General features: G+C 43.4%; 1 protein-coding gene across 2 annotated transcripts; it reads right to left on the minus strand.

Annotated features, from left to right (window-relative positions):
- Nucleotides 1–1,546: 1,546 nt before the first annotated feature.
- Nucleotides 1,547–11,533, minus strand: LOC140722276 (muscarinic acetylcholine receptor M2-like). 2 transcript variants are annotated; one of them, XM_073037077.1, is made up of 2 exons: nucleotides 11,473–11,533; nucleotides 1,547–2,904 (listed from the first exon to the last, which is right to left on the minus strand). In XM_073037077.1, exon 2 carries the CDS (start codon nucleotides 2,801–2,803, stop codon nucleotides 1,547–1,549), a length of 1,257 nt encoding a protein of 418 aa, XP_072893178.1. In that variant the 5' UTR covers nucleotides 2,804–2,904; nucleotides 11,473–11,533. The 2 variants fall into 2 exon arrangements, with proteins under 2 accessions (XP_072893178.1, XP_072893177.1); XM_073037076.1 differs by lacking the exon at nucleotides 11,473–11,533 and having other exon boundaries at nucleotides 1,547–2,950.
- Nucleotides 11,534–11,890: the final 357 nt, after the last annotated feature.

Raw genomic sequence — 11,890 nt, forward strand, 5'->3', positions numbered from 1 at the left:
CGCATCCCGGTGTTGGAGTTCCCCCGTCCTGTCCTGGAGCCTCATATCCAGTCCTGTAGCCACGCCACGACCTGTAGCCACGTTTTGACCTCGCCTAAATCCGTGTTCTGAGCCCAAGTCAAGACTTAGGTTTTGGGTCCTTGTCCAGTCTCCGGCTCGGAGCCCTAGCCCAGGCTCCAAGTTCCTAGTTCAACGTCCGTGTCCCTTGTCTCTAGAACAAGTCCCAGCCCAGGCCCTGAATCCTAGTCTCGTTCAATGCCTGTGCCAATGTCCTTCGTCATTTATTCCTCTCTTCCCTTGCTTTCTTAACACAACTAGCCCTGTTCCTAGTCCCTCAGTGTCGTAACGCCCCCTTTATGACAAGTGATTAAGTTTCGAAGCAACCAATTAGAACTACTAACTAAAAGGTAATGTAGTGTGTATCTATTAGAAACACAAAGTTATTAGATGTGACTATGTTTAATTTTATAATTCAGTCAAATGGCATTAATTGTGCCATTGGTTAATTGGAGCAGCCGCTTATTTCGGACAATACTTAATGAAAAAAATAAATTAAAAAAAAAAAGATTTCTTTCTTTATTTGGAAAACTATGCCACTTAATTGGAGCAGGAATCTGTTCCCAAACAGGTTCTAACTATTATCAGTCACATGCAAGTTATGTGGCCATTATACACTACGCTGCAATTAAAGCAACCATCTTAAATAGTATCACTTGTGTGTTCGTATTCAAAAAGCAGTGATTTTTGTCATTGATCGCAGGCAAATGATAAACAGTAAGACAATTTGGAACGGTTTTCCTCACTGCAGTTTCAAGCATTCAGGCTTGCGGATGCCAGAAACGGCTGGGGTGCAATGAAACAATTTCAATACTTCACTTAGTTAGGTACTATGATTAATTTAAAGGTATCAGCAATCATCTTGAACGTTACAATTAAAATGAGGATTTGGAGGTTCCAATAATCGATAACACTGTTTGAAAGCTGTCCACTATCTGCACTTGGTGTTTCTGATAATTTTGTTTATTTACAGTCAATCAAAAGAACATGTCAATGTACACTTAATGAATTACAGCATAATAATCAGGAACTAACACAGTTTTATATACCGTAGTGATTTTTGTTGTGTTCCAATTTATTCTGTATTTCCTTTAAATACATAGTTTGTTACGTATTTATATGGAAGTTTGTCTTTTTTTATACCGTGTTAACTATTTCCAGGAAACTTCGGCTCATTGGGGCAGCCATTTAATCGGGCCAAAATGTACAATTCCGTCTGCCCCAATTACGCACTATATTTGAAATTTGGGCAGATTCGTTTATGATTTCACACAGAAACATTATACTAATCAGCACACTCTTCATTTAAAGAGAAATTAGAAATTCATTGGACATAACTCAAGTGTACTTTCACTATATTACATGTAATGTCTATTTGAGGCATAACGTGGCGTGTTGAACATTTTACTTGCATACATTAGTGATAAACATTATGAAAGTCATCTATCGCATGTATAAAATGTTCATGGAGATGAGTTTGTTGTTGATTTTATCTTGTTGCACCAATGTTTTTATATTGACAGAAGAGAAGATGTTTGAAGGTTTTCTTGAAGGTAGAATTAAATAGTGCATAGCAGGCTGGGTTGAGAGTACTGTTGATGTAACAGAGCCAGTATCCAATGGTCCATACTGTGTTAGGGACGCAAACTGAACATATAGTGTTAATGATAACCATGACACTGTATGGGGTCCAGGTGATGATACATGACAGCAGAATAGCCAAGATGGTCCTGGTCACCTTATTCTCACGGGTTACAGCTCCCTTCTTTTTCTTAGCAGGGGTCTTTGTCATTTTAATGATCTTGTGGGCTGCGGTGCGCTCTCTATCTTTACCATTCTTATTGCTGTTGTCTGACACCATTTCAATTGCGGTAGCACAGTAGTCACTCTTCTGGGATTTCGTGACAACCTTTATGTTGGAGAGCTTGGAGCTGCCATTGCTAAAATGCCTCTGTACACTGGAGACGTTTGAGCTTTCATCAATCGTTCTTTCCTCCGTCTGGATGGAAGGGACGACACTGAGGGAAGTCGAGTCATTTGGGACCCCCTTTTCCTGTCCTTGGCCACAATGATCCGTCATTACTTCACAAGCTGCCTTGCCGTTCTGTGTTTTGACATTCTGCATCTCATCAGGTACACTGGAAATGTTGTTGTTATTTGGTTTCATTGTTTGGCCTCGCACTAGACTGGGAGAACAACATGACTCTGGCTCTTTCTTATCCTTCCTGATCCGACTCTTGCTCGCACGGGATATGTGCAGATACAAAATAGTCATGGTAATAACTGGTAGATAGAAGGCTGCTATTCCAGTACCAAAAGTGACAAGTGGATTTGATAAGAACTGTATATGACACTCACCTTCTTCAACAGTCCGCCCACCTACAATGAACTGCCAGAAGAGAATGGCAGGAGCCCACAGGATAAATGACAGCACCCAAGCAGCTGCAATCATCATCCGTGCCATCTTGGTGGTTCTCTTCGCAGGGTAGCTGAGAGGCTTTGTCACACAGAAATATCGGTCAAAGCTGATGATAAGAAGGTTCATGACAGATGCAGAACTAACAACATAATCTAGAGCCAGCCATAAATCACACACCACTGGGCCCATAGGCCAGTATCCAAAGACGATGTAAATGGTGTAAAGGTTCATGGAGAACGCACCAATAATCAAATCAGCAGAGGCTAAGCTGAAAATAAAATAGTTGTTAATTGTTTGTAACTGTCTGTTTAATTTGATAGAAAGCATAACCAGAATGTTTCCGATAATGGTCACCAGACTCAAAGATAATGCTACAATCACAATAAAGATTACTTCAACTGTTTTGTAAGCGCTCCCTCTTTTGATGTCTGTTAGGTTGCTGAGAGATGAATTTGTCTGCGTTGAATTAGACATCCTTTCCCTCTGAGTTAGCATTGAAGCGGCCTAAACCTAAAAAATAGTAGAAAAAGGAGAAAATATTAGCAAACAAGCAATAAAGGATTTCTAATTGAAGCCTCACCAGGAAGAACACAGAAGACCATCCGTTGTAAAAAAAAAAAGATTATTTCTGTGGGATTTTTTTTTTTAAATCACAGAGATCAATTTTTGTACGTACAAAATTACGTACGTAGTTATGAATTAATAGTTAAATGCTATTACCTAATTGAATAAAGATGTTGATACCCGACATTGCAAACATGATTTCATTAGATTGGTCCACCTTTATGCACTTAAAATGATGGGAAACCTCTGATCCCTTGGTTCCCTTAGGTGCACGGCCTTAAAAGCAAAAACTACATGAATAATAGAAATCCCAGAAATGACGCAAGAAAAACAGAAGCACAGGATCATCCCTCCCCTACAGGAGGAACAACCATCCAGTCCAATAAACTTGCAGTCAGAAGTAGAAATAAAGCAAAGTCCTGGAAGGAGAGAAGAATCTTGGATTGAGTTACGTCAGATCAACAGCGTGTGTTTCAAAACAGAATGCTAAGGATCCATTTTAATGGTGGCCTAACACTGTTATTTCCACTAGTTATGAAACCCATGAGAACGTTAAACAATGATGGTCTAATTTTCTTGAAACTAATAGCCTAAGATCGGAATTTATGACCTATACCAAAAGGATAGATGACACCTGAAGCCAAGGGGCACCAATATTCTTGTGGGCAGGTTTGCTGGAGCTGTGGGGGATGGTTAAACTAATTAGGCAGGGAGGAAAGAAACTGGAATTACAGGTCTGATGATGGGGCATTTGATATACAAGTAGATGCAGAGTGTAGTGAGTCTGTGAGGAAGGACAGGCAGATGATAGGGCAAAGTTGCAGCCACTGGGATGAGTTGAAGTCTGACATGGTAGCAAAATCGTAGAGGGTAAGGAATAAATGTCTGAAGGTATAATATCTGAATGCACACTGTACAGTTTATGGAATAAGGTAGAAGTTAAAGATTACAGTTATGACATTGTGGGCATCACTGAATCGTGAATGAAATAAATTAATAGTTGGGAGATTAACGTCAAAAAATACATTGTAAGGAAAGGACAGACAGGTAGGCAGAGAGGGTGGAGTGGCTTTGTTAGTAAAAAATGAAATAGGAAACATTCGATTGGAAGATGAAGTATCCTTGTGGGTAGAGTTAAGAAACTGCAAGGGGAACGAGAACCTGATGGGAATTATATCCAGGACTTCGAACAGCGGCTAGATGTGAGGTACAAATCACAACAGCAGACAGAAGAGGCATATAAAAATGGAAATGTTACAATAGTCATGGGGTATTTCAATATGCAGGTAGATTGAGACATTCATGTTGGTGCCGAACCCCAAGAGATGGAATTTGTGGAAAGCGTTCAAGTTGGGTTTCTGGAACCTGTTGTGGTTGAGGCCACCAGGTGAAAAGCAATTCTGGATTGATTGCTGTGTTATGAACCAGATTTCATTAGGAAGTTTTAGGTAAATGAGACAGGTATCGTAATATGATAAATTCAGCCTGCAGATTGCGAGGGAGAAAATAAAGTCGGATATATTAGTATTTCAGTGGAAAAAAATGAATACTGTAACAGAAGCATGAGAGCGGAGCTGGGCAAGTTTAATTGGAAGGGGACAGTACGAGGGATTACAGCAGAACAACAATGGTTGGTGTATCTGGGAGCAATTCAGAAGGCGCAGGATAGATACATCCCCAAGTATTCTAAAGGTAACTGTGGCTGACAACCGAAGTCAAAGACTGCATAGAGTGAAATGAGAGAACAAACAATAAAGCAAAAATTGTGGGAAGTTGGAGGATTGCGAAGCTTTTAAAAACTAACAATGCACAACCAAACGTCAGAAAGAGAGAATAGATAAAAAATGAACATAAGTTAGCCAATAATGTGATGATGCCAAAACTATTTTTTCTGAAATATAAAAAGTAAAGGAGAGACGAGAGTGGACATCGGACCACTGGAAAATTGCGCTGGAGAGGTAGTAATGCGGGAAAAGAAATGGCAGACAAACTTAATACGTATTTTCTGTCTGTTTTCACTGTAGAAGGCACTAGGAGTATGCCAAGAATCCAAAAATATTGGGGGCATAATTGAGTGTTGTTATTACTAAGGAGAAGGTGCTTTGGAAGTTGAAAGTTTGAATGTTAGATAAGTCACCAGGACCGGATGGACTACACTCTCAGGTTCTGAAAGAGGTAGCAGAGGAGGCTGTAGAGGTATTAATCATGATCTTTCAATAATCATTAGGTTCTACAATGGCTCTGGAAGATTGGAAAAGTGCAAATATCACTCCACACTTTAAGGGAGGGAGGCAAAAGAAAGAGAATTATTAGCCAATCATCCTGACTTCAGTAGTTGGAGGTGCTGGAGTTATTATTAAGGATGAGGTTTTGGTGTAGTTGGAGGCACATGATAAAGCCAGCAAAATCAGAGTGGTTTCCTTCAGAGGAAATCATGCCTAACAAATCTGTTGGAATTCTTTGAGGAAATCACAAGCAGGATAAACAACAGAAAATCTGTGGATGTTGATTACTTGGATTTTCAGAAGGGCTTTGACAAGGTGCCGCACATGAGTCTGCTTCGCAAATTAAGAGCCCACGGCACTACTGGAAAGATACTAGCATAGATCGAAGGTTGGCTAACTGGCAGAAGTGAGAATAAGGGGACTTTTCTGGTTTGCTGCAGTCACTTAGCAGTGTTCAACGGGGCCACTTTGTCGGAGCCGATTCTTTTCATGTTATATGTCAGTGATTTGGATGACAGAATTGATGGCTTTATGCCAAGATTCAGTATTACCCAAAGAGAGTTGCAGGGGAAGGTAGCGTTCAGGAAGCTAAAATCTGCAGAAGGCTGAGACAGACTAGGAGAATGAGAAGATGGAATATAGTGTAGGGAAGTGTTTATATAGTCATGCACTTTGGTAGAAGAATAAAGGCATAGACTATTTTCTAAATGGAGAGAAAGTTTAACACTCAGAGGTGCAAAGGAACCTGGGACTCCTTGTGCAGGATTATCTAATGGTTAACTTGAGGGCTGAGTCTGTGGTTGCTTTCATTTCAAGAGAACTATAATATAAGAGCAAGGATGTACTCCTGGGGCGTTATAACCATTGGTCAGACCACACGGAGCGGTGTGATCAGATTTGGGCCCTTTATCTAAGAAAAAGATGCGCTGGCATTGGAAAGGTTTATAGAGGTCCATCGGAATAAATGTTAATCAATGAGGAGAATTTGATGGCTCTTGGCCTGTACTCGCTTGAGTTTAGAAGAATGGAGGGGGATCTCATTGAAACCTATCGAATATTGAACAGCCTAGATAGAGAAGATTGGGAGAGGATGTTTCTTATACTGGGGAGACTAATTTTTAATTAGTTTCCGGTATGCCCACTTATTTGCAGCATGAAACATTTCTTCTCAGTTTTCGTTACACCTCTGACAGATTTGTGATATGTACACAATTATTTTACATCAGCAAAATCACAAAATGCTGGATGAACTCAGCAGAGATTTGCCAGAACATCGTGTGTGTTGTTTAGGATTTACAGCATCTGCAAATGGTTTCATATTTTTTCTACATCAGCAACGTGTTCATTTGTCCGTTGCTAACACGACGTTCATCTGTCTGCTATATCTCTGTTTATATCTGTTTTTCGTGTGTGTGTGTGTGTGTGTGTGTTTGTGTGTGTGTGTGTGTGTGTGTGTGTGTGTGTGTGTGTGTGTGTGTGTGTGTGTGTGTGTGTGTGTGTGTGTGTGTGTGCGTGAGAGAGAGAGTGTGTGTGTGTGTGTGTGTTTGGCCAGAAAGGTGTTGAAGCATTGAAGGGCAGTTCAAAATGGGAAACGGCAGGGGCAGAAGTTCGGTGTCGGTCGGGCGGTGTCGGTGCACCTCGTTTACAGATGTACAATTAGTCAGCAAATCCCTGAAATCTGTAAATGTGACTGCTACCGCATTATTTCCTCCAGATGAATCATCTATATAATGCCCAAACATTTTTGTTGCAGTTGTCTTCGATCGGCCGAATACTTACATCAGAGACAATAATTTTAAATTAAAGTGTTTGTTCAAGAAGCTGTAACTAAGAAAGTTAGTCAGGGATGCAACCATATCTCAGGAGACCGATAATTTGTATAAACCAGGGCCGTTTTGACGAAATCAGCTCAAAGTGTCTGCCCGAGCTGTGGATTCAGGAGTAACAGAATTAATACATTCTCACTGAAATGGATTGTTCTCTCATCTGGCAGATAAAGGAAGTCTACTGTCCTTTTATTTCAGCCTTTGGAATTCCCGGTAGGCCGCAGTGTCACCTGCCGTTGGTGGGAATTGAAGTTTAATAATAATATTGTGATCGCTTCTGTCGCTGGTTTCCACTGTCACCTGTCCAGTCCCGGTGTTCTGCATTTCAGGAATGGAATGGAAACACCGGGAATGTGTATTCTGGAATCCGGATCAAAAACAAACTGCTGCAAGAATTTAGCGAATCGGCCAACATCTGTGGAATTGAACGGGTTAGACAGCGTTCTTCCTGGTGTTTGCGTTCAATAATTTGATGTTCTGTTTTCCGTACTTTGGTCTTGTGGCAGCTGCCCTGTATTTGGGAATACTGTGTTTGCACAGCCCGCTGAGACTAAACGAATTGATTGTCTGCAGTTGTACTTGAACGGGTCTCTGAGTTAGGTGTAACAATAAAACGATCTTTTGGTAGTAACAATTTAGCAAATGTGAGGAGTTCTTTTTCTCAACTTCCTGTTCCCTCTCTCTCATCCAGCGAACTTGGTGGCGATTGTGATCTTGCTCCGGGGAAAGTGCGGTCTCTCCAAATGTGTCTCTCGGTACCTGGTGGGAATGGCAGCGGCCGATCTCCTGGTCGTTATCTCCGATCCGCTGCTGGGGTGGACTGCATCGTTTTATTTTCCCCGATCATTCCTTTTCATCACTCCTGTGTGCAGTCTCGGTGGATGGCTGGTATTTGCGAGCACCGCGACCTCTGTCTGGATGACTGTCGCTTTCACCGTCGATCGATTTGTGGCTATTTGCTGTGAGAAGCTGAAAACAAAATATTGCACCGAGAGAACGGCGGCTGTGGTTATCGGGACAGTGAGTGCGCTGGCCTGTTTGGAGAGTGTTCCCTGGTACTTTGTATACGAGCGTAGAGAGTTAATTCATGGCGTTCCCTGGTATTGTGCTCTTACATCGAGTTTCGAAAACTCTCCCGCATGGGCCGCATTTGAATTGTCTTACCGCATTTTAACCCCTTGTACCCCATTCTTTCTGATTTTCCTGTTCAATATACTGACCGTCAGGCGGATTCTAGCTGCCAGTCGAGCCCGCAGGAGGCTCGGAGGACAAAACAGTGGAGAGACTGACAGGGGCCGGGAGATAGCAAACCGTCGCAAATCCATCATTTTGCTCTTCAGCATATCCGGTAGTTTCATCTTGCTCTGGGTAACACAGGTGGTATTTTATATCTATCAACGAATTTCATTGAGTTTTGTTTATTCTGTCCCGGACCCCTGTTACATCGCAGAAGAGATTTCAGCGATGCTGCAGGTTCTCAGTTCCTGCACCAACACTTGTATTTACGGACTGACTCAGAGCAAATTCAGAGAGGAACTGAAGAATGCGGTGAAATGGCCTTTGAATCGGATTTTTATGAAGAGAGTTAGAAAACAAACAATGTGATGAACAGAGATACAAAGTAAACATGAGAAAATCTCTTAGATCCTCGAAGTCCAAAAACAACACACACAATCTCAAGGTCCTGATGAATGGTGTCGGCCCCTGTTTGTTCTTTTCCATAGAATTTTCCTTTGCATAAATTCTCACTCTCTTATTAAATTGAAAGTTCAGGCGAGCCTGTTATCCCTGCTTCTCGATTTTGACAACACTGCCTGATCCCCGAGTATAATTTCGTCTGTGTGAAACACTCCTGCTCCTGTTGTGACCCGTCATTACGTACACGCTCTTTTTCTCCTCCTTCTCTACCTATAGGTTCTCATTCCCTCTGCCACCTTCAACTGTCTTCCAGCTGGAGAACTTTAACTGAGCTTTAGAACACAAAACCCGTACGGTAAGAATGCAGATACTACTACAGCCGCTGCCAGAGCGGGAGGGTGCACGGCTTCACAACATCTATCACGATACCGTAAAGGCACATACCTTTATGACTGCTGTCAGCAATTGAGCGGTGATGGAGCGCTGAGAGGGAGCGCAACAGAGAACCGAAGTGATGGACAGCAGGCGAGTGAAAGCAAGAGAGAGACTGATAGAGCGAATTATATCAGGAAGTTGGTATGGCAATATTCTCAGACGTGTGGACAACAAGGAGGAGGAGACTTTAGGTCAACGAGCAGTAAGGTGGTTTAAACCTTTGGGGATTTAGTCAATGAGGCGACCGACACACATTCAGGCAAACATGCAGTAACAAATTGTCATCATGGTTAGCACACACATAGTGAGCTGGGGGATAGGGCCAATATCTAAAACAATCTCTCTCTCCCCCTCTTCCCACAGTCAATCTTCCCGGACCCCAACCACGGTCTCTCGCTCCCAAAGGTCTCTGCCCCTTACACCCTCCCCTCTGGATCGCTCTCCACACAGACGCTCTTCGCTCCTACTCTCTCTTTCTCTCAGTTTTACTCCATTATCTCTCCCCCTGGTCTCCCTGTCTGCTCAACATTTCTCTCCCTTTCCCTCTCGCTCTTCCAAATCGGTTTCGCTCTCCCCAGTCTCTCTCACTCTCGCCCGTGTCTCTCGCTGTCCTCAGTGTCTCTTCCCCCATTTCCACTCACCACAATCTCGCTCTCCCCGTCTCTCTCTCCCCTGTCTCTTTCTTCCAGTTTGATTCCCCGTCTTCTTTACGTCTCTCTCCCCGATTCTCATTCTCCCTGCCGCGCTCTCCAGCATTGCTCTCTCCCCGTCCCTCTCAGCCCATTGTCCTACTCTTCTTCTATTCTCTCCGCCTCGAACTTTCACCGTCTTCCCTTCATTCTCCCCTAGTGTCTCTACCTCCTACTCTTCTCGTCTTTCTTTCCCGTCTCTCTCTCCCCCAGCCTCTCGCCGTCAGACTTTTATCCTCCCCAAAGTCTTCACGGGTAGTGCTGAGCATTAAAAATATTGCCGGGGATTCTTCATTGTTACCTTTTCGTAAATACTCTTGTTGTACCAGGATTTCGAAATGGTGAGGACAGGAAATTCATTTCCAGGTGCAGCCTCTAAATTGATTTCCAGTTCCATTTCCCACCCTTCCTAAATGAACTGCGCTGAGCTCAGAGGTTTTATCACAGCGATGTTTCTGTGAGGTCTGCATGATTCATATGGAGTTATATATGTGTTTTTACTTTTCCGATGTCCCAATCGAATCGGGAGCGAGACTGGAGGCAATTCAGAGTCCTGTGAGTGCGATTACGAACGGAACGTTCGAGGGCTTTCTGCTTTTGTCCTGCTGCCATTTGAATTGGGACTCAGAGAGGAGGCTACTCCCGGGACCGTGAGGGTGATTAACATTAAAGCTGCTCTCACGTTCTCGAGGTGTTTTTCTGCTGCACTGATCTCCCTCCCGGCACTTATCATTGTAAGCAAAACAAGTGCTAAAGCTAGCCCTACCAATTAGGGTCCCGAACTGTCCTTTCAGATCAGGCGACACTCTGTACGGTGCTCCCGGTGTGGCCTCCTGTAAAACGGCGAGACCAGTTCACCGAGCACCTACGATCTTTCCGCCGGAACCAGCGGGATCACCCAAATGAATTCTACTTCTCATTCCTAGTCCGATCTGTCTATCCATAGTCTCCTCAACTGCCGGGATCAGGGCACACTTAGGCTGGAGGAACAACACCTTGTATTCTGGTTTTGTGGCCTCCGAGCTGAGTGTCGATTTTTCAAACTCCCACTTCACCATTTCCCATGCCCTTGCCCCTCTCTTATGTTATCTCCTTGACCGCCCATCCCCTCCCTCTGGTGCTCCTCGTTCACCCACTTTTTTTTCTTTTTTCCATGGTCTTCTGTCCCTTTCACCAATCAAATCCTGGCTCTTTGCTTCATCCGAGTTTCACCTATCCGGGTGTCTCTCTCTCCCCTCTCCGCACCAATCAAATCTACTCCTCAACTTTTCTTCTGCAGTCCTGCCGAAAGGTTTTGGCCCGAAACGTCAACTAATTTTATTTTGCATAGATGTTGCCTGATCTGCTGAGCCTCTCCAGCATTTTGTGTGTGTGTTGCTCAGATTTCCAGAATCTGCAGATGTTCTCGAGCTAGAATGGAGAGGCTTCATAGAGAATAAGCTTTGTCGAGCAAGTATCTGATCAGTTTATTCTTCATTCTTCCTCTGTTAGTGCGGATGGTCCCGGTGCAGATGTGTATTCTTTTTATGAGATGTTGATATTCCGTGATTTTCTCCCGGATAATGACATTTTCAGCAGGTGCACCGAGCGGCATTTCTTCATGGAAATCAATAAGGAACTGGAATTGCAGCTCGATGATCGTCGGGTCGAAAGGGACACTGAGGAGGTGAAAGATACGGGCTGCAAGGAGATGATCACCACAAAGTTTTAGGAGGCATACACCTGAGTGAGTCAGGAGCTGGTAGGAAATGAGCAACCAGTGTAGATTACAACCGTGATCCACCTCAATAATCAGTGTACCACTTTGGACACTGTGGGGAGGGACGAGCTAGCAGTGTAGCGACAGCGATCGGGTCTCTGTCTCTGGAACTGACACAATTGCTCAGACGGGACGGCGATGGGGTGGGAGAGAGGGGGACTGTAGTTGCGATCGGGAATTACATAGGAAGAGAATTGGACATGAGATTCTGTGGATGCATTCGAGCCACTGAGATCGTCTGCTCGCTTCGAGGTATCAGGATTACAGTTGAATATCAG

The sequence above is a fragment of the Hemitrygon akajei genome, unplaced genomic scaffold (genome assembly GCF_048418815.1).
Source record: "Hemitrygon akajei unplaced genomic scaffold, sHemAka1.3 Scf000073, whole genome shotgun sequence".
NCBI classification, from domain to species: domain Eukaryota; kingdom Metazoa; phylum Chordata; class Chondrichthyes; order Myliobatiformes; family Dasyatidae; genus Hemitrygon; species Hemitrygon akajei.

Excerpts from the sequence above, each read along its gene's own strand:
- LOC140722276 (XM_073037076.1), bottom strand. The coding sequence starts at position 2,950 with ATGTCTAATTCAACGCAGACAAATTCATCTCTCAGCAACCTAACAGAC.